Below are 19,859 nucleotides of genomic sequence, written 5' to 3'. Positions count from 1 at the left end.
CTCTAATAGATTACTCATGTTGCGGTATTGTTCACACACCTACATTAAATAGTTTCCTGCTGAGTCCATTTGAACCAAGTTGCTTACCAAAATAGCAGTACCTATAGAGGCTGATTTGAAATGACCACTGTTCCTGACCCTAATGTGTCAATATGTTCTACAGTCAACTTATCTGTGTAATATGTCGTGGGCTATTTGCGTTTTTAAAGTGCTTTTGATGATGTCCTCGCACAAAATTTCAGTTTAACTCCGACCTTTTTGTATGATTTCCAACTAGATGTTCCATAGTCAGTCACATTGGAGTTGTGGCTCCAGCCTTACACGAATGTTTGGGTGTATTTGATTACAGCTCCCATTTTCCACAGTTGTCCTCACTTTTCCTGCCAGTTTAGCCGTTTGGTGTTCTGCAAAAGAATGTTTTCTGTGTTTTCACTTGAGTTTCGTAAATCTCTGCTGGCCAAAATCCACTCGGTTCTGCAAGAAATTTCTTCTAATTAGCCAAATGTTCATGATCCAAATGCCAGGAGGTTGATAGTTGATCGTTACTGAAACCAGTCCTCCAAAAAGCTAATGTCTTCCTGTTCTCTCTGCTCTTGCAGATTTATGGACAAGCACCTATAACTTTGCATGCATTTATTGCCAAACTTATTTCAGAGATTTACCACGGATGTGTTTTTCAGTGTGGTAAGCCTCTGCCAGGCCTAACCAAACAGGATGATTGCTGTGGAAGCGTGGGAGCCTCCTGGGGTCTCAACAAGTGCCACAAGTGTCCAACCAAACCAGGTAAGCGGTAGCTTACTCACCAGCAGTCAGTAATCGAGCTATAACGTATGGAGGTCCATGTTCCAATATTGATAATTTACTCAGTCCTTTGTTGGCTTCAGACCATTTGTACCACTGATACCCAAAAAGTACAATGCGTTGATAGTTGTTTTGTCAGTGAGATTCCAGTATCTGTATTGAAAAGGTCACATTACACAAATAGATAAATACCATAGTTGTGACGTTCACCTGGCCATCATCTGATGGCCTAAACACATTTTCTACATTTGTGTTTTTATGGAGCTATTTATACCAGCTGTGATGTCTCAAAGAAAACAAGACCACACAAATGGAAATGTGAGTCGCTTGTTGTGAAGTCTTTAGTCCACGTAGTGTTCATTTCACATTTAGGTCCACTGTCTAAGTTTTTGCATATTTCCTATGACCAAACTTAAACCACAACAGCTGCAATTGACCGACCAGTCCTGGGTGTGACCCGTATGTTGCCCAAAGTCAGCTGTGGTAGCCTTCAACTCACTTACAACCCCAATGACGACAGGTGACTATGGATGGGTGGATAACCCACAACCAATGACGTTATTTCATCGCATTTTTATTCATACAATCACATTAATGACAACTGTTGAAGACATGATTCAAATCTGATGTTGAACAACTGTTGAAGTATACTGAATGAGTTATAAACAGTTGGAGGATGCCAGGTGGAACTTGTTGTGGTCATTTACAACCATGCATTTATATTCTTCCGTCTCTTTTTTTTGTCTTGCACAATCCCTCAAAACCGCAATCCACAATTAGGCCCTTCTTCTCTTTTTAAGTGGAGCTTCCCCATCCGGATTTTTGTTTATTGTTGCCTTTTTGGTCGGTGGCAAGCATTCTAATTTTCAACTGCAGTCATGTCTAATTGGTAGATATTCAGAACATTTATCACCAACCTAAACACTACTGGGGACTGGGGAGTGAGTATAATTACCTCAGTCAGTCGTCATTTGCCCTGTGAAATGACTGCATAGCTTGACTATCCCCAGAGTGGTAAAAATTAAGTGTTTTTTTGCTTCCACAAAAAACAAAACTTGGGAACCGTTTGAAAGCATGAAGATGAGAGTCTGGAGCAAGCACCACCCACCCAGCGGGCATAAGGAACCAGTCGTTGAGGAAACGAACAAGCGTAATTCAGCTACTTTCCAACCCAAGCTGCGGTAGGTTTGAGAAACAGCAGCAGGCTGGTTGCATGCCGACAAGCTGGGTGGGTGGCGACACCTCTCACTGTACACAGAGACTCTTACTCGACCTGACAGTCCTGTGTGTTATTTGGGAAGGGGGGCTTGATTGTGTACCCGCAACGGCCTCAGGGGACTTTGGCAAGCGAGGCCTGCATGGTGGAAAGCGGTAATAGTGGCACATTTGTTATATGTATTTTATTGTCTTCTCAATTGCATTGCAGCCAAAGCCACAAATGTCAGTTGGCTGTCATAGTCCTCAAGCTGTGTTTAATATATAACCAGACCTTAATCAGAAGCAGACGTCATCCCTCGGCATCCCTTCCATCCATCATAGAGCTATTCTTTTCACGTATCCCGCTCCTCACCAGGCAACACTCTCCCTGAGCTCACAGATGTTCTCCTCCGGTCCTTTGAAGTTCTGACTAGAAGCACAAACGCATGCTCCTCTTCGTCATGTTTGTGGTATACTGTAGGCCTGGGTCCCAGGTCACACGCATGCTGCGAAGAAAGTGGAAGGAAAATGAAAGAGGGGGAAAATGAAGTCATATTTGCTGTCCCTCCAGTCTTGGAGGGAGCTTTAATAAGAGAAGTGCTTTGAATTCCAGAGTGTTATTGTTCTCACTTTAGACACTTGGCTAGATCTTTAAACTGCATTCCTCGCATCATGGCCTGTGTTTGACAGGAGTAATACGGAACCAGGAGAAAATGGCCCCTGAAAAATGTTGTTGCTTTTTTGTTCTGTTTCACAATGAAGGTCAGTTGTCAGTTTGTGATTTGGAAAGCTAGCCATATTGCATTTTAGGAGTCTCCAATGTCTTTTGTTTGCTATGTGATAAAGCACAGTTTATATTTGAGAATCGGACATGGACTAATCTGGGCGTTCTGTGGCCGGTGGGAGTTGGGGGTATCGGAACCCCTACCTGCTCGTATTTGTTCCGCAGTAAATCTGATTAGTTTCCTTTAAGTGTTGGAACCCTCCAAGGCTGCACTTTGCCATCAATTTTGTTCATAACCTTTATGGACAGAATTTGTGGGCATAGCTGAGATGTTGCAGGGGTCCGGTTAGATGCCCTCAATATTGAGTCTTTTACAGATAATGTGGTTATGATCGCTCAATCATGCCAAAATCTTCACACCTCACTGGAGTGGTTCTCAGTCATGTGTGAAGTGGTTGTGATTAGAGAGAGTGCACTTCCGAATCTGAGCACTTGGTCCTCATTCTGAAAATGGTGCAGTGCTCTCTCCAGGTGAAGAATGAGATCCAACCCTCAGTGGAGGATCTCAAGTATCTTGGGGTCTTGTTCACGAATAAGAAGAGGTCGAGATGCAATGATGCAGTCTGGAATGACTGTCTCCTGGCTGGCCTGGGGAAATCTGGGGAAAGGGAAATCTTGGCTGCTAAAACTGCTGCCCCTGTGACCTGATCTCAAATATGCGGATGACTCTGGATGGATGGTTGGATAGGCTTCAGTGACTATACATCAACTACAATACCAGAACAACAGATAATGAATATATCTTTGTACCTACTATCTTAACAAGTGGCTATTTGTAGTTGAGGATGAGTGACATCATATTTATGTCTGTATGGGTTAAATGGTATTGTGGGTGGATACCAATGCACTGCAGGAGCCTTTAACAATTTCATATTTAGGATTGCAGGCTCATAATGACATCCATATCAGCCAGACAATCAGTGCCTTCCCTTTGGACTGGATTAGGAAGTGGATTGGAGAAAAGCTTTCCCTGGACTGATGCATTTGTTAGTTATCAATTTTCATGTCTGGACTGGAGACACAAGAAGTAACACGAGAATGGTCAAGCAAAGGGTGAATATGAAGCAAGGATATTTGCGCACATAGGTTGCATGAACACGCACTCTTCGTTCCCAAGGGAAAATTAATCCTTTCAAAGCTCAGAGCCAGGATTGTGTTGCAATGATAGGGGTTTTATAGGAATGTTTTTTAATAAATTCATATCAGGTTCCCCCGGCAGACTTCTGCTCTGCCTTTGTGTGTCAAGAGTGAGCATGACTCTTGGCAGCCCTGCCTTTCATTCTGTATTCAACAGCTATTGGAATTCCACAATCCATTTTTCTCTTCATCTGTCAATGCTGGGCAGCTTCCCTGTTTGAGACTCTCCCATGTATGAGATGATGGGAAGTCTTATGGATCCAAATCATTCATCCCCAGAGGCCGCACCCACATGAGCCATGGATTGCTCTACCCCCCAGGGCCAACCAGGTCTTTGCGGTGTCATTGCACTGACTTAGCCTTGCCCTTCCCACCAACTCACCCCTTTCCAGACGTGGGCGTTGCCCGGCTGCTTCACTCACGCCACAGTTGGCCTGACACTATGTCAGACATTACCCACTGATGTACCACTCATATGACGCAAGATTGAGTATAAATTTGAGGACGGAGGGAGCCAAGAGCCACATCCTTTCTATGTGAACTCACCCCATCCTCTTCTCCCATCAGTTCCTCGAACATGTTTTCTCACAATCATGGAAAGAGCCAAAGTCTGTGTTTAGGACTGCTTTGTATTTTCTTTGATCAAACACGGACACTTAAATTGCCACCGAGAACCAGAGGTGTTACAACTTAATCTGGGGAGAAGGCTGTAAGGAAACAGATGCCCTGGAATTGCTCCACAGCAGCTTCCAATTACGATTTGATAAAGACCTCAAATCACGTTTACAGTGTTTTATTCATTATCATTGACTTGCATCATGCTTAGAGCGATGGAATCTATCCGCTGTGTGGAGCAGTGTGGTTAATTTAGGCTCTGTGAGTCTTACCACAAGGAGAAATAAAGCCTAGTTAAAGGCTGATACATTTTCAAACTGGTGTTGCATTTCATAATTGGATACATGCGACGTTGAGCAGATTTTTATTAGGAATTTACCCTGGCATGCTTTCCTTTGGAGCAACCCCAGGTGGTTAATGCGCCACAGTGAATTGGAGATTAGGGAGGAATGTAGGTCTGTTTTGAATGTGTGTTTGATGCGTACTGCACACCCATCAACATTAGGCTTTGAAGCTAAATTGTCAAACTAAATACTTGGAACATACTTTTCACTAAAGATGTATGAAAACCACGTCGGCAGTCGTTATTTTGGGGAAATATGTCTTGGATTATTTCAGGTGGTAAAATATTAAACTTGATGGATATCAGCAAAATAAAACATCATTGCACGTTGTGTCTGTATCAACTCTAGAAATTTGGTATTAATCTTATAAATTCCAAACTGATCAGTCTTGTAGTCTTAAAATTAGCCTGCAAGGGAAGCAGGGACCTATTATATTCAAGGGCCTGTTACACAGAACCGAATGGCAAACCTTTTGCATGCCAAGGAGACATTTGCCTTTAAAAGCAAACAGCTTCCCTTCGAGCTGTTCCCTCCAATCAGATGTTGACTCCAAGGTCAAGCGGACATGGATTTGGCATCTCACTGGGTCAAAGGACTTAATCCATTCATTGATTAGTGTGATGTGTGCCCTTAGTTGCCTTCTTCTGCCACACGTTTGTTCCATGGCAGCATGTCAGAAAGCGATTTCCTGGAAAAGGATCCTGGGGAGGTCTTGGCTTTGTTTGTTGTTTTCCTATAAAGGAGCTTTTGATGGAATAGATGGTTAAACCTTCTCCATTTCAATTCCTGTATTTCCTCCATCCTACATGTTCTCAGGTATTCCAGTGGGCCAACGTGAAAATCAAGGTGATAAGTATGCTCTCCTGACAGACCGTCAGAGTTGGTGAAGGGCTCTGATGACTGATGATATTAGTAAATCTACCTCCAAGAATACATTCTAGACAGGGTGGTCCTGCAGAAAGACTGAATTAAAGGGCGATTTTAGTCCAGCTGAAGTACCCATCTGAGCATAAAATTCATCTCCTTTGTCAGCCCCTTTGCATTCAGTGTTTACTTGTATTTTGCATAAGCCGTCCTTTCATTTGAATACCCTCAATATCTGTCGTCCTTGATCCGAAAAACAGACTTGAAACAGATTTAAGACTGAACCACCAATCAGGAGCCTTCAATGGATTTGAATTACACCACACAAGTCAGGGAATTCAACCAAATATTATTCAACAGTTGCCAGTGGCATTCACAACACAATTGAATGGAGACAGACAAAATTAGTGAGGGGTGACAAAGTCTTTTGTTCATCAGGGCTAAATGGAGGGACAACAATTGGAAGTGCTTCTCTGTACATTCAGTGGATACAGACCAGTCTGCGTCTAAACTCATTGTAACCAAGGGCGACACTAATGATGCACAGCTTGAGTTCACTCTTGCAAGTCGCTGCCTGTGAAACTCTACACAGACATTTTCTACTCAAATGATCGTAGGAGCCAGCATGAGACAGCACGCATCATTAAATGATCCGAAAACAAGGTAGCCCTTAGATTTGTGTACGACACCAGAGACAACTTGGCCTTATTTTTTTACAGCATTAGACCCACCTTTACAAGACAATAAGGTACTACACTACGAGATGTCGACAGAATTAGGAGAGCTCCATTAGCTACTGCATGCAGATGCTGGATTTTTATGGCTTTGAAAGAGCGGTTGCACTTTTGGAGCAATAGTAAAGCCAAAATGAACTCACTGAACTGAACCAAACATTTCTTGATGCAACGCCCATAGGTTCACGTTCATGACCGTTTCAGATACGTGTCAAAGTTGTTCCTGGAAGAGATATTCTCCTTTGTGTTAATAAGCTTTATTGAGACAGACCTCTCCCACTGGGTTTCCCTTGGCATGTGCGCCCTGCTGTCACTCAAGCCAGACTTTCCCTGATCCTGTCTCTGCAGGAGGGCATGCCCAGCACCCTGCCACAACAGCTCATTACTCAGAAACTTTGCAGGCGGATTAAGCTAGTGTGGAGGAACATGATGAGGTGGACAGACAGGAGTGCGGGCGTCACTCTGACACAGTCCCCCTTTTTTCGACATGCCCCCTTCATACTGACCCACTTCTGGTCTATCAGACCTTCAGGTACGCTGAACCTGCTTGGTCCACTGGGTCACAGCAGGACCAAAACACTTCTCATTCCCAGGAAGCTTCCATGTGGCACATTCCAGACACTCCTTTGAGAGTGGCACAGATTCATGACTGATTTGGGTGGGTATTGTATTGACTGGACATACACGATATGGAATAAATCACTGAGGAAGCTAGACAATTACAGGAACTATAAAAAAAAAATGCCACTCCCACATCAAAACTTCCACAGTTCTGGAAAGACTCGCTCAAAGTTCTTTCACACTATCTCCCAAAGCTAGCTTTTTCTTGTGTCACCCTTTAGTGCAAGAGATACCGACACAGAATGCCTGGTTGAAACTGACCAGCAAATCTCCTGGTTTCCCACATGGTATCAGAGATGTCGTTTAAGTGGGGTGGCTGTGTGAACGGATATACTGAATACTGATTCAAACTAAGAACGTACTGTCAATTATACCTACGGGTTTTGATAACTTGGCACAACCATGAAAAAAAACATTCTGCACACAGAATAGTTGATACAGAAGGCGTGTCTTACAATCGTTCATATCTCTTTTAAAATCTGCTTGATTGGATTTAGGTCAGGGTTTTGCGCAATTCAGGGAAGAGCCTTCCCCAAACTGTGGCACTACCAAAATATCATAAAATGAAAAATTTGACTGGAGGCCCTAGAATTCATGCCCAATCCACGATTTAGTCATTGTTCATTTAGCCTCAATGACATTGGTGTATTCTGTCGCAGACTGTGGAACGTTGATTCGTCAGGGCCTGAGCATTAACAGCGACCAATTTTTAACCCCTGTCAAAACAAATTAGCAAATACATAACAATGGCGTGCAGAGCGTCTCTTATGGCATAACGGTAGGAGGCAGAGTGTAGATGCTTGATCCTGCAACATGCAAGATCAGAGGATCGCGTCTTGTCTTTTTTGTCTACAGTCACAATCCAGATAGAAGTCACATCATGCCAGAGCTGCTGAACTCCCCACTCATGAAACATCTGGTCTGCGGATGCTTGAGTCTGCATTCTTAACATTGAGACAAATTTTTAGGGATAGGGCATTCACTATGTGCTGGTCATATGTATTTCGGATTATATTATTGTTCTGATCAAAGGAATTTAATTATAATGCTACCGAATGTATGCCTATGCATGAATGATATGATGTGGGGAAAATAGAACAAGGTCATCTTCACAAGAATAAAATGGAAATGTAACAATATAAATGAATGAAGCCCCGATATATACAAATTGTGATAGTTGTTAATTTTCAGCATTAACCTATACTTGTATCACTGTGTTTTTAAAAAAAAAAAGTATACATTTTGTCAGAAAATTTCCAGGACTGGTATCATGACTGATGTATTTAAAAAACAAACTACAAACTAGCGCCTCACTATGGCCTAAAACCAATTGCGCAATATTTTTAGGCCATATTGCGAACCATGATGTACATCTCGATATTCTGATTTCTCCTGTTAATCGCTATATAAATATTAATTTCAGCTCTTTGGTGCAAAAAAGGACAATGGTATAGTGATTCTAGCAGATCTAACATTTGCTGCACGAATAAAATCATGAAATACTCTTAATTTTTAATTGCATAAAAAAAAAAAATCACCAAAAACTCACATTTTGTTTATATGCACGAGACAAATCACCACAAATCACCTCAACTTTAACTTCTACTAAATGAAGCAAATGCTGCAGGATCCTTTTGCAAGAATCCCCTCGCATCGAATAATAACAATGACTTTGATTCTGGACTTTGACGATTTTTGGTCTTGACAATGTTAGACTCTAAAGAACGCTCTGCCATTTGGTCTCACGTTCGTGCTCAAAGGTCCCATCAAATCTGGTGATAAGTCTTTCTGACACGTCTAGCCTCATTGGTTTCATCATCACTCACTTTGCCTATTGCTTGACAACCTGACATAGACAATATACAAAGTACTTGTATACATAAGATCATATGGAAAAAGAATCAGCAGCTGCAGAGAGCTGAAGACACTGATATATACTACTAGGCGATCACATTGACATTACATTGGATTTTGGAAATATCTTTTTTTCGTGGAACTTTTCTGACACGCATTGGTTTGGCAAACAAGAGCATGTAAAACAAAAATAAATACCATTATTAATGTGAACACTTTAATGTGATTCTGTCAACGTTTTTGTCTCTTTGTTGCGTTTTAATTGAAAAAAGACAACATTATTCTTGTAATATTTAGGACTTCCATCAAGCCATTCTTTGAACCAGTTATCTTGTCTTTGGGCAAGAGGTGTGCTACACCTTGAACAGGTTGCCAGCCAATGACAGAAATTAATATATATATATATATATATATATATATATATATATATATATATATATATATATATATATAATAACTTCATTTTTAGGATATTCCAAACTTTTTTTTCTCCTAATGTAATGCAACATTTTTTTCTTGTTATATAACTCATTTTTTCGTCTCAGATTTCATACTTTGTTCTATATTACTGCATTAGCAATATTATTGTAGACTTTATTCTCATAGTTGTATTCATTCATTTATTCAATTGAAGTAAACGTTTGGTATTTTCTTTTAAATAAATGATGTGCTTATTCCATTTTTTTGTTCCACAAAAGTAACTGCCCGATCTTGGAGCCGACAACGATGACAATAAGGACAGAATTACATAATGATTACTTTGGAAGAAGTTTGCAGTATCGTGACTCATGTTGCATGACTCAAAAGCAAGATAAAAGCAGTTCTTCCATAATTGCTTTAACGTGTTGGAGATGTAGCACACACACAAACACACGCACACACACACACGCACGGTGTGACTTTTTGTTTTTGCCACATGAGTGACCACATTGACCTGCCGGGACATTTAATGGAGCATCCTGAGACTTAACCCGGTGCCGAGTGACTAATGACCTGATGTTTTTCAGGCGTCTGTCACCGACAATATGGCCGCACTGGGGCATGAACCGTAGCGCTGACTTATTTACTGCAGCGCTCACTTCACTTTCAAATGCACACACCTGAAACAAACATTATTCTATTGCACTTTTTTGCAACGCAATCCAAAGCAGCTCACTGTGTGCCATTTATTCATCACCTTTGGAAGTGTGTCTTTCTTTAAATCTTATTTGCACAGCGGTTCATGCTAAAGGTTGATGTTGTCACAGGGTTTCTTCGATATGTTTATGAATGAGCACGTTCTTCATATATCCCACAGCATTACAGGGAATTATACGTAATATGATTATACATGACGTCAAGTGTTATTGCAACAATCTGTTGGTTGGCAGTGCTGTCTTATATTTTAGAAAAAGTTTAATGGGGATCCATTACCATCCATTCACTCTTGGGGTCCCATGTGGCTCAGTTGTGGGTCCCCTCATTTTTCTGTTGCCAAGATGCTCACATCTGTAAGTTATATGTTCCTTTCCTACCACAAGCTCCTTGTCTACCACCGTGATGAATGCAATGCTTTGTGTTAGAAAGTGCTTTTGCATCCCTAAAACATTGTCGTCTCTATTCTCTCGGCAGCATATGCAGTGATTGCAAATGGTCAAGTGGAATGTCCTGTTGGATACAAAAGAATGAATGTGACTCACTGCCAAGGTAAGAATCAAGTTTTTAAGTACAACTGCTACAGTGTGTTCTGTATGGGATAAAAATCCATATGTTTTCTACATACACGGACCCCTGAGGACTTCAATAAAGTTTTTCTTGCCGTGTGTACGCTCCCTGCGGTGCACAGGTCAAGACCACAATTAGCCTTTTTCCAGCAGGCTTTCATTGGGTTCAATGGGTATCTTTAAGTATGTAGACTTGTGTGCCGGTCTGGCCCACACCAGTTGTAGAGGAGATGTGATGTGACTTGCTAGCTTGTCGATCCATCTGTTGAAAAAAAAAAAAAAAGCATCAAGTCATTTCTGGAAAAGAAAATAGTGTATTTCGCTTCATCACAACATCCCAGAGGGGGCTGGCTGTCAACTGTCTGGCAGGTCATGTCGAAGGAGCCACACACAGTGTCGAATATGTGGACATCACAGCATTCTCACCATTTACATAACAGTGGACAGTCCAAAGTGGAACACACACACCCGACTGCACCTTTTAAAAAAATTAAGCTACATATTTTTAAACATATATTGACTTTTGGAGTCATTTGTGTTGACAATTGCTGTTCTAATTTCATAGGAACTGCTTGAAAGAATCAAGGTTGTTGGCTTCCCTTCAAACAGGTGTTAGTTGTCCTGTTGGATTTCTGATCTGCTTTATTGGCCTCGGCTCAAAGAGCTCGATTGAGGGGCATTTAAGAAAATAAATAAAACAAAATTTATTGAAGACAAGGGCACACTTGTCTTTCAGCTAAAATAATGTATCTTTAATACGTACATTCATGCCTTTTCTTATGCGATTGTTTCAAGATGTTCCTCCGTTGCAGCTGCTTATTTCTTTAATTACAAAAACAGCGAGGCTGCCAGTCACCCAGTGGTATTTTTTTGGAAAGTCTAATGTCCCTTTCAGCTGCTGCTTCATTCCCAGAGGCTTTGTCGCATGTGCCAGAGAGGAAAACAGTGATTTTTACTAAATTTTGTCATTGTTTTTTCAATGGTGCCTATCTTGCCAAACTAGAGCTTGCATTGCATATCACTGGTTTCTTGGGATTATACAGTGTATCATATAACATATAACATATATTATAGCGATGTGCTACTCTAAACATTGACCCTTATAATTGTTTTCTGTTTTTTGACTAATTGGGGCAATTGAGATGTATTGTTGGTGCTAAAATGATAATAAATAAGTACTGTTTTTTTGTATATCATTGTGATTCAAATAGCGAATAAAGCTAACGTTATTTTGAACATTAAATACAGTCAAAGACAGTTGTTTAAAGGGTTTATCAAAATGCACATTTCCTGTTTGCGCTGTCTTGCATGATACACTTTTGCCCCCATACGGTATGTCTTGTTTTGGACCAACAAAGTAATTAAATAATCCTGCCTTTGGCTCAAACAGTTAATAGCCAATTTCCTTTACAGCGGTCCATTTTAATACTACAGGTGGATTTCGTTTATTACTATAGTTACGAGTGCTCCAGTAAGGTTCGAAGACACCATCAGATAGTCAAAACATTTCAACATATACTTGATTAATTACATTAATTACAGCTGTGATACATCTGACTTCTGACTGTGAAATTTTGGGGTGAGCAACCACGCATTATAAGTCAAAAATGATGTTGAGATTAGTGTTAGTCATGGCAAGATGTCATTGAAAGTCAGCGTCAATCCCAGTCAACCCAGCAGCAGACTGTAACAATAGCGCTAATCTTGGACTCAACCAAACCACGGATTAAAGACCCCATGTGACGAAGGCTGAGCCCAATGCTGACCTGAACTCTGACCAGAAAACATACTGCTTAAACTAAACCAAAGGCCGCCACAGCTGTCCCCATATAAAGAATATTTAAAAATACAGAACATAAAATATAACATTGCATTTCCCTCGAAAAAAAATCAATGCAGATATGAAAGGAATGGGCGAGGCATGTCATGATGATGCCGACTGTACGAATGCAAGCAACACAGAGGCATTCCCTTCTCACTTTTTCCAAGCAGGATCCAAACAACAAAACTGGAGCAGTTAAATTGGAATTTTGAAAATGTGAGGTGAGGCTGTGGTGACCTAATACTGTTCCCATTATTTTAAATTCGCCCAGTCCGGTGCGACTGCAAAGGCTAAAGAGGAAAAAATAAATTAGGTGTCTGACTCTTGGCTCCTGGCGGGCACTTTAACTGGCCACTTTGTTTTATTGCTTCTGGAGCTGGACTGGATCTCTACTGGTTGCTGAGATCCCCTTTTACAGAAAAACAAAAAAACTCCCGGACCTCAGCTGAAGATGCTGGGATGTGTAAAGGATAGGTGATGATGTAAAGAAATGAAACCACTTCACTCTGTGCATGTGTTTTCTTCATGTCATCACTCATCCTGAAGTTCATACCGTTGGGTAACTTTGAGCATTCATTCATCATCACCTCCAAGCGGCTGGCATTTTTTTTTTCAACTATACGATCCATTGCATTATTTTGTCACCTTTCAATGTGCAAACGATTCCAAAAGACTTACATCATTGTTGGTCTTTGAGCATGACAGCTTTGCATACTCGATGTAAAAAAAATGCGATATTGATATTTCTTTCCGCGGAGATCATTTGCAGTTCAAACACTCCCTGTCAACGTAAGACAAAGTTTCAAGGCTAACACTTTGCATATTTCACAGATATCAATGAGTGCCTGCTGCAAGGAATCTGCAAAAATGCAGAGTGTCTCAACACCAAAGGAAGCTACAGGTGCACGTGTAAACCTGGTTTCATGTTGGACGCTGCCAGAAGCCACTGCGTCTGTAAGTATTCACTTGTACTCTTTCAAATTAGAGGCGGCAGTAGCTCAGCCTGTAAGACTTCCACACTTGAGGACTGACCCACAGCAAGTTCAAAGCCCTATCCAGAAAATATGAAACTTTGGACTGCTTGTTGGAGAGAGACCAGTTTTTCTCTGTGCATGTGTATTCGGTTTAGTCCCCAGCAGAGTGTGAATTTCAATTGGACACAGAAAGAAAATACTGAATCTTTGCATGTAAGTGTTCCTATACGCTAAGAGTCAATTAAATTTGTTTATGTGATGGGTGTACTCTCTCCCCAGCTGACAAGGCAGTTTCAGACCAGAAAGCGTTTTGCTATCGATCAGTGTCAGCAGGCACATGCTCGCTGCCACTTTCTCAGCACATCACCAAGCAGATCTGCTGCTGTAGCCGTGTGGGCAAAGCCTGGGGAGATGGGTGTGATCGCTGCCCTTTGCCCGGATCTGGTATGTATGTCTATACAAAGACTCAAATATTATACAAGGTCATGTCCTCAATCTGCAAACACATCATTCCCTCTCGCGTTTTACTTGCAGAACACATATTTGCTCAGTTGCTGTTGTTTGTTGGTATAAAATGCTACATGTAATCACATGTAAAGGTTGTCAGTGTTTTTGAAAGACATCTCAAAGAAAGATGAATTGAGTCAGTCCGTCTGTCAGCGCCCTCCTGTTTGCCAGCTTTGCAAATGAGTTTGGAATAACCAAAATGTGTTTGAAGTGGAAAAATACCAAAAGCATAACAGTTGTCATCTTTTGGAGTCTGCGCAAGTGTGGGAGTCAGTTTTTGGGTTATCGCTCATGTCCACTGAGAGAAATCCCACTAACAGACAGGCAAAACTCAGAAACAGAAATAAATAACTTGTCCAAAAGAAACATGGGAAACTGTCAACAAATCTGATCTTCAAAGTTCCAAGGGGAGAATGGGATGATTTTATGGACTAGCTCGAGATTTATAAGAATCGTCATAGTTGAAATCTTATAGACCCCCATGGTGCTTCTATGATCAGGACTGACGCGTAACCTCTGATCACCTTAGATGCTGGCTTTTGTATGGCCTGACAAATTGTTAGAGTCATGTGCTCAGGCCCACTCCTTGTGACCAGGTAACAGGATCCTGCCGACTTTTATTCCAACTTTCAACTCAGCTCCTGCGATGTGCTGGGGATCATATCAAGCTCAATTTTCATCCACACCGTAATTTTTTGGGTTGCCTATAACGTCCATGTCTCCCTACTTTACCTCCACCATATTTAGCTGTCATTACGCCCATCGTTTTTCCAGATTCTTTTGGAATAAGGTTGCTTGTCTTGGGTCAAGTAGGGGACACTGCACTTTTCGCTTGTAATGGATTCACCATCTCTGAGGTTTGCAGGACTCCTACATGATCTTTGAGGCTATTCGAGTATGCAAATATGCAAATGTCTTTCCGAAACCTTTTGTTGGTAGCCCCCAGTGACTCTATATAATACACATATATATGAGTCACAATTACACCCTGGATGTATATTGTGGTAGTGTTTGGATCCAAAGAAGAGTACTCAACTTGCCTGGCTGTCTGAATCACATAAAGTGAGACTGAGTCTGGATAGAGGAGTTGAGAGCAAGTCAAGCACCATGCAGTGTGAGACTGAATTACGGTAAAGACCAAGGCAGGGCAAAATAAATATTCTACTTTGAGAAGTTGTCACCGAGTAAAGACCGAGCCTATGTGAATTGAAGAATAATACCAAGACTTGGACAATGTGGCACTGAGTCAAAATCAAGGCCTATCAAGACATTAGACACAACTTTGAGGAGCTGAGACCAAGTCAGTACCAAAGAGTGAGGCAATGTGAGATGAAGCCAAAAACAAGCAATATTATAATGTATCTGTATAAAAAGGTACATGTAGTTGTCCAACAACAACAAAAAAATCTGTCTCAAGACCTCAATGGGAAATGTTAATTTTGTATTTGGTTACATTGCAATAAATGAAAAGCATAAAACTGCTATTTCAGTGACTTTAAAGTGCGTGAAGAGGTCACCTTATATCAGGGGTGGGTAAACTTTTTGATTGGCAGGCCACAATGGGTTCTAAAATTTGACAGAGGGGCCGGACCAGAAACAGATGGATGGAGTGTTTTGGTAACCTCACCTCATCGGGAAAAAAAAAATACATTTAATTTTAAATGATAGTGAACAAAATCATTGTAACAATATATATGTCTTTGAAAAACCACAGTATTTAGAAAATAAAACAATAACATTAACAAGGTTTATCCATTTAATTTTTTTCAAGTTTGGCTGGCCGGATTAAAACATTTAACAGGCCGCATGTGGCCCCGGGGCCGTAGTTTGCCCACGCCTGCTGTAGGGAAAGCACTGACAGATGGGGATTCTCTGTCTTCCTTAATTAAAATAATCCAAGAGTTAGCCCTCCTGGTCTCAAAATTGTTCTCAATATCTTACTTAAAATAAGTATAGAAAATGGTTTAAGGTTTTTGCTGCTGTGTTTTCCACCACTCAGACCATTTCAAGGAGATCTGCCCAGCCGGTCACGGATACACCTACTCCCGCTCTGATGTGCAAATTTCCCTGCGGCAGCTAGGAGAGGACGATCTTCAGAGTACTGGATTGTCTTGGGAGGAGCAGAACCCCGTATATCCTCAGCTGCCATCCTCCCTGCCTCAATATCCCACCTACCCACAAATTCCTCAAATACCCCAGTGGCCCGAGTACCCAGAGTCACCACAATCACCCCGGCACCCGGTCGATCCACAGCATCCCTTTATCCCAGACCGAGAAACACCACCGCCTGAAGGTGAGAAGAATATAGTTCCTATTGGTTAAAAATGTTGGACTTTCAAGTTATTTAAGAATGACTTAACCCCACAAACATAGTATAAACATGACAGAAATCAAAGAGTTTTATTGCTGTCGGTGAGCACTTCTCTCTTGTTGAGACAGCATGATTACTGCCAAGGTTCATACGGTAAAACTGCACACTTAAGCATGGCTTTTTATTGCATACAGCCTAAGTCACACCTGTGCTATAAATGTGCAGCCCAGGATTACCTTGGCAAAAGACAAGTGCTCACTAACACAGATTTAGACAGATTTGTCAACAATATTTGAGAGAACTGTTTTGTGTATGGAAAAAAGGCAAAGATCTTTTGAGTAAAGCCCATGACAAATGGGAGCAAAATCTACAGTGCTGCTCTGTGCACAACATTCTTGGGATGCACTTGTTCATCATGTGTCTACTGCATCTTAAGTAAAGGTGATGTAAATGCAAATACGGTGGTCTCAATTCAACTAATTCACTTCCTCTTCTTCTGCCAGATGTGGACATTCAAAGACCGGTAAGTTCTTTCTCCCCGTTCCAACACTTTATGCATATTCTCTTCAAGTGTTTATCTAACATATCTTCATTATGATCACATAAGCTATTCAGGCCATATTTCTCAAAGATGCACACATTAATGGAAAAGGAGAAATATTACAATATGATGGTGTTAATATAACCAAAATGTGTCTGAATTTGTGCTTGTTTTCTAGCCAGCTGTTGTGACAGACTCACCATTGAAATATCCAGGTATTTTCTACTGTAATATTTGTTCCTACATACGTTTTCATACTTAAGTTGTTATCGTAAACATTAAAATTTGGTTTATTTCTCTGTCAAAAAAACTGCTAGAATATACTGTCATTTTAGTCAATGCTTTTTTTGAGCGCCGTTTTTCCAGTTCTTTGCAGGCTGCTCCTCTGCCAGCGAAAACACTGACAGTCCAATTGTGACTGTTCTAATTCTACTATTGTCCTATTTTTAACGTGGCGAAAAGTATAGATCATGTTTCTTTTCACGTTGCCTGTTGAGTGACAGCTAAGGCAGTAGAATTCAGTAAAATAAGCAACGCATAATTTAGGGAGAGCGTTAGTGGTTGTATCCTTTCATACTAGGCCCAAATAAATCATAGCTAACATTATTGTTCCTTCCAGAAGTTGCTCCAGACTCACCAGCCAAGCCTGATCCAAAGGAAACAGCCCACCCAGACTCAGGTAAGACATTCGTTATAGAAAATAAAGATGCACCAATTTTTAAACCGAGCGTACGTGCGCCTGTCTGCGAAAATAGGGCCTCTTTTGTATGCTTAAATCGAAATTAAAGATTGTATAGCTGGAAGTGACCCAAATTTGGTGGCAAAATTTACATCCCGCGTTGTCTGTGCCAAATGAACGTTTCAATGAATTTATATGAGGCCAATATGAAATTGCAAAATGTGAATACAGCTCTGGTTGAATTTCTTTTTTTTTTTTTTAATGCATTCCTTCACGACCTTTGTAAGCACTGAGCAACCCACTATGCAGTGTTGTTAAATGTGTCTTCCCATCCAAGACCACCACCCAATAAAACAGCAAGATGGCTCTCATAGAGACACATGTGTTAGGGTTTATACAAATCTATATTTATTTTTTCACTTTACAGCACTGACCATAATGTGGAACTACAAGTCAGATATGTTGTCTTATTGTTGAGATTGTTGTGAGCGCATTTTAGATCTTTTATGTCTTTGTCTTTTAGTAAGTGTTGACAAGTGCTCAACCACCCCCTCCATTTGTGGCCATGGGAAATGTGTTCCTGTACAGACTGGCTACACTTGCCAATGTGAACCAGGATTTAAACTCAATTCTCTGCAAACCAACTGCATAGGTAAGCAACTGGAAGACAGAGGGATGAGTTACCGTCAAGTCTCTGTTCTTGCCGAAACACCATCAGAAGCACTCTCCTACATTTTACAACCTACCTAAATTCTAGTATGAGTTCCATAAAATTGTATTAATTTATTCCAAAGAGTCAATTTTTTTCATTTTTTAAAATACAGTAATGTATTGGGCCTCAGCATTAATCAAGAATGAGATTTATCATCTATAATATGAAACTTACTATTGTAAGCAATTTGAACATTATACGGTTGAACTTAAACACTGCCCTGGAATTTATATAAGAAAATGCAAAATGTTCTGATTAAATTGAAATGTACTGCAAGTTAAACAAAAAAAAAGTATGAATATAGAAAACAGATATTTCTTAAAAATTCATTGTGACTGTATTGCACTTACATACAACCGAACTGTACTTAAAAAAGATGTTCTGATGTTAGTAAGTAAAACAAAAATCTACTTTACATGATTCTAAAAAGAAAGTGTAAACAGCCTGTTGCATAACTACAGAACTTCACCCCAATATGTTTAGTACTGCATGTTGTAAATCGGATTTGTATTTTTAATTCAGTGATTCTTTTTAAGTTTCCGGTTGAGCGAGCCCGTGTACCAGTTGTGCTGATTGTACCACACTTAGGGAATCTTAGTATAGCTCTAGGCTACGCTGCTTCCATTACACATACGTCAATTTTTTTTTCCAATTACATTTCATCCTCTTTGCACTGCCATGTCAATGTAACCTGCCCAGATGATGTATGTGGCTCGGTTCCATGCTGTTATATTGCATTTTTGTTTAAAGCCAATGGTTTCCATAAAAGCAAAGTATCTATATGAAGAGGTGGATTAAGCTGAGTAAGTCCCCCCCTTAAGGCACAGATACCAAATGCATGGCTCACCACTGAGACCTCTATCCATGTGAGATATATCTTGTCTTTTCTCTGTCTCCGACTCTGTAGATGTGAATGAATGTGAAGGTGATCCATGTGATGGAAAAGGCAGTTGTACGAACACCTATGGCTCCTACAGTTGCCAGTGCTTTAGCGGCTACAGCCAAGTGATCACCCAAAACAGGAGGTTTTGTCAAGGTAAACGCACTGAACACCAGTGTTTGGATGTGACTGTGATTGTTACATCCATCCTTCCTCCTTGCAGACATTAATGAGTGCAGCATGCCCAACAAGTGCCAGAATGGCCACTGCGTCAACACGGAAGGATCTTATACATGCGAATGTGACAGCGGCTTTGCCACGTCCTGGAGAGGCCAATGCGAAGGTGGCATGCCAAAAAAGTCACCTTGCTTCCTGCTCATATGCATTGTGCTTGACAACAGCTAAACATTCATGTCATCTTCTATTTTTACAGATATAGATGAGTGTCAAGATCCCAGCACTTGTCCCAGTGGTGGTTGTGTCAATACTGTGGGTTCCTTTCAGTGCCACGTCTGCAGCCCAGGCTTCAGGGCTATCAGTGATAGATGTGTAGGTAAGGTAACGCAGCCTATCATCAGCAATATCACTAAAAAATCTCACCAGCACACTCTAGTATGCTTTTATACGTGGTTATTTTATTCTGATAATAAAAAAACAAAAAACAAAAAAAACAAACGTGGTGGTAATGGTGGAAGATGGCACTGTAGTAGTTTGTTCTTGAAGAGCAGCAAAGTGTACTAATTTATTACTACACATCTATTACACATATCCACACCCAG

General features: G+C 40.8%; 1 protein-coding gene across 1 annotated transcript in view; it reads left to right on the top strand.

Moving 5' to 3' along the window:
- Positions 1–19,859, top strand: part of LOC148343111 (latent-transforming growth factor beta-binding protein 2-like) — a 92,326-nt gene that overhangs the window by 45,389 nt on the left and 27,078 nt on the right. Inside the window, exons 8-19 of the mRNA XM_088315496.1 lie at positions 681–783; positions 10,563–10,637; positions 13,308–13,430; positions 13,730–13,894; positions 15,957–16,250; positions 16,772–16,791; positions 16,988–17,024; positions 17,429–17,488; positions 18,012–18,140; positions 19,108–19,236; positions 19,304–19,423; positions 19,514–19,633. Coding sequence (XP_088171622.1) covers positions 681–783; positions 10,563–10,637; positions 13,308–13,430; positions 13,730–13,894; positions 15,957–16,250; positions 16,772–16,791; positions 16,988–17,024; positions 17,429–17,488; positions 18,012–18,140; positions 19,108–19,236; positions 19,304–19,423; positions 19,514–19,633 — 1,375 coding nt within the window. The remainder of the gene's footprint in view (positions 1–680; positions 784–10,562; positions 10,638–13,307; positions 13,431–13,729; positions 13,895–15,956; positions 16,251–16,771; positions 16,792–16,987; positions 17,025–17,428; positions 17,489–18,011; positions 18,141–19,107; positions 19,237–19,303; positions 19,424–19,513; positions 19,634–19,859) is intronic.

Source organism: Idiotropiscis lumnitzeri, chromosome 1 (assembly GCF_059441095.1).
Source record: "Idiotropiscis lumnitzeri isolate Australia: NSW breed Sydney's pygmy pipehorse chromosome 1, RoL_Ilum_1.0, whole genome shotgun sequence".
In the NCBI taxonomy this organism is placed as follows: domain Eukaryota; kingdom Metazoa; phylum Chordata; class Actinopteri; order Syngnathiformes; family Syngnathidae; genus Idiotropiscis; species Idiotropiscis lumnitzeri.
The sequence above is the reverse complement of the archived record's forward strand: the minus strand, read 5'-3'. Positions and strand labels throughout refer to the sequence as shown.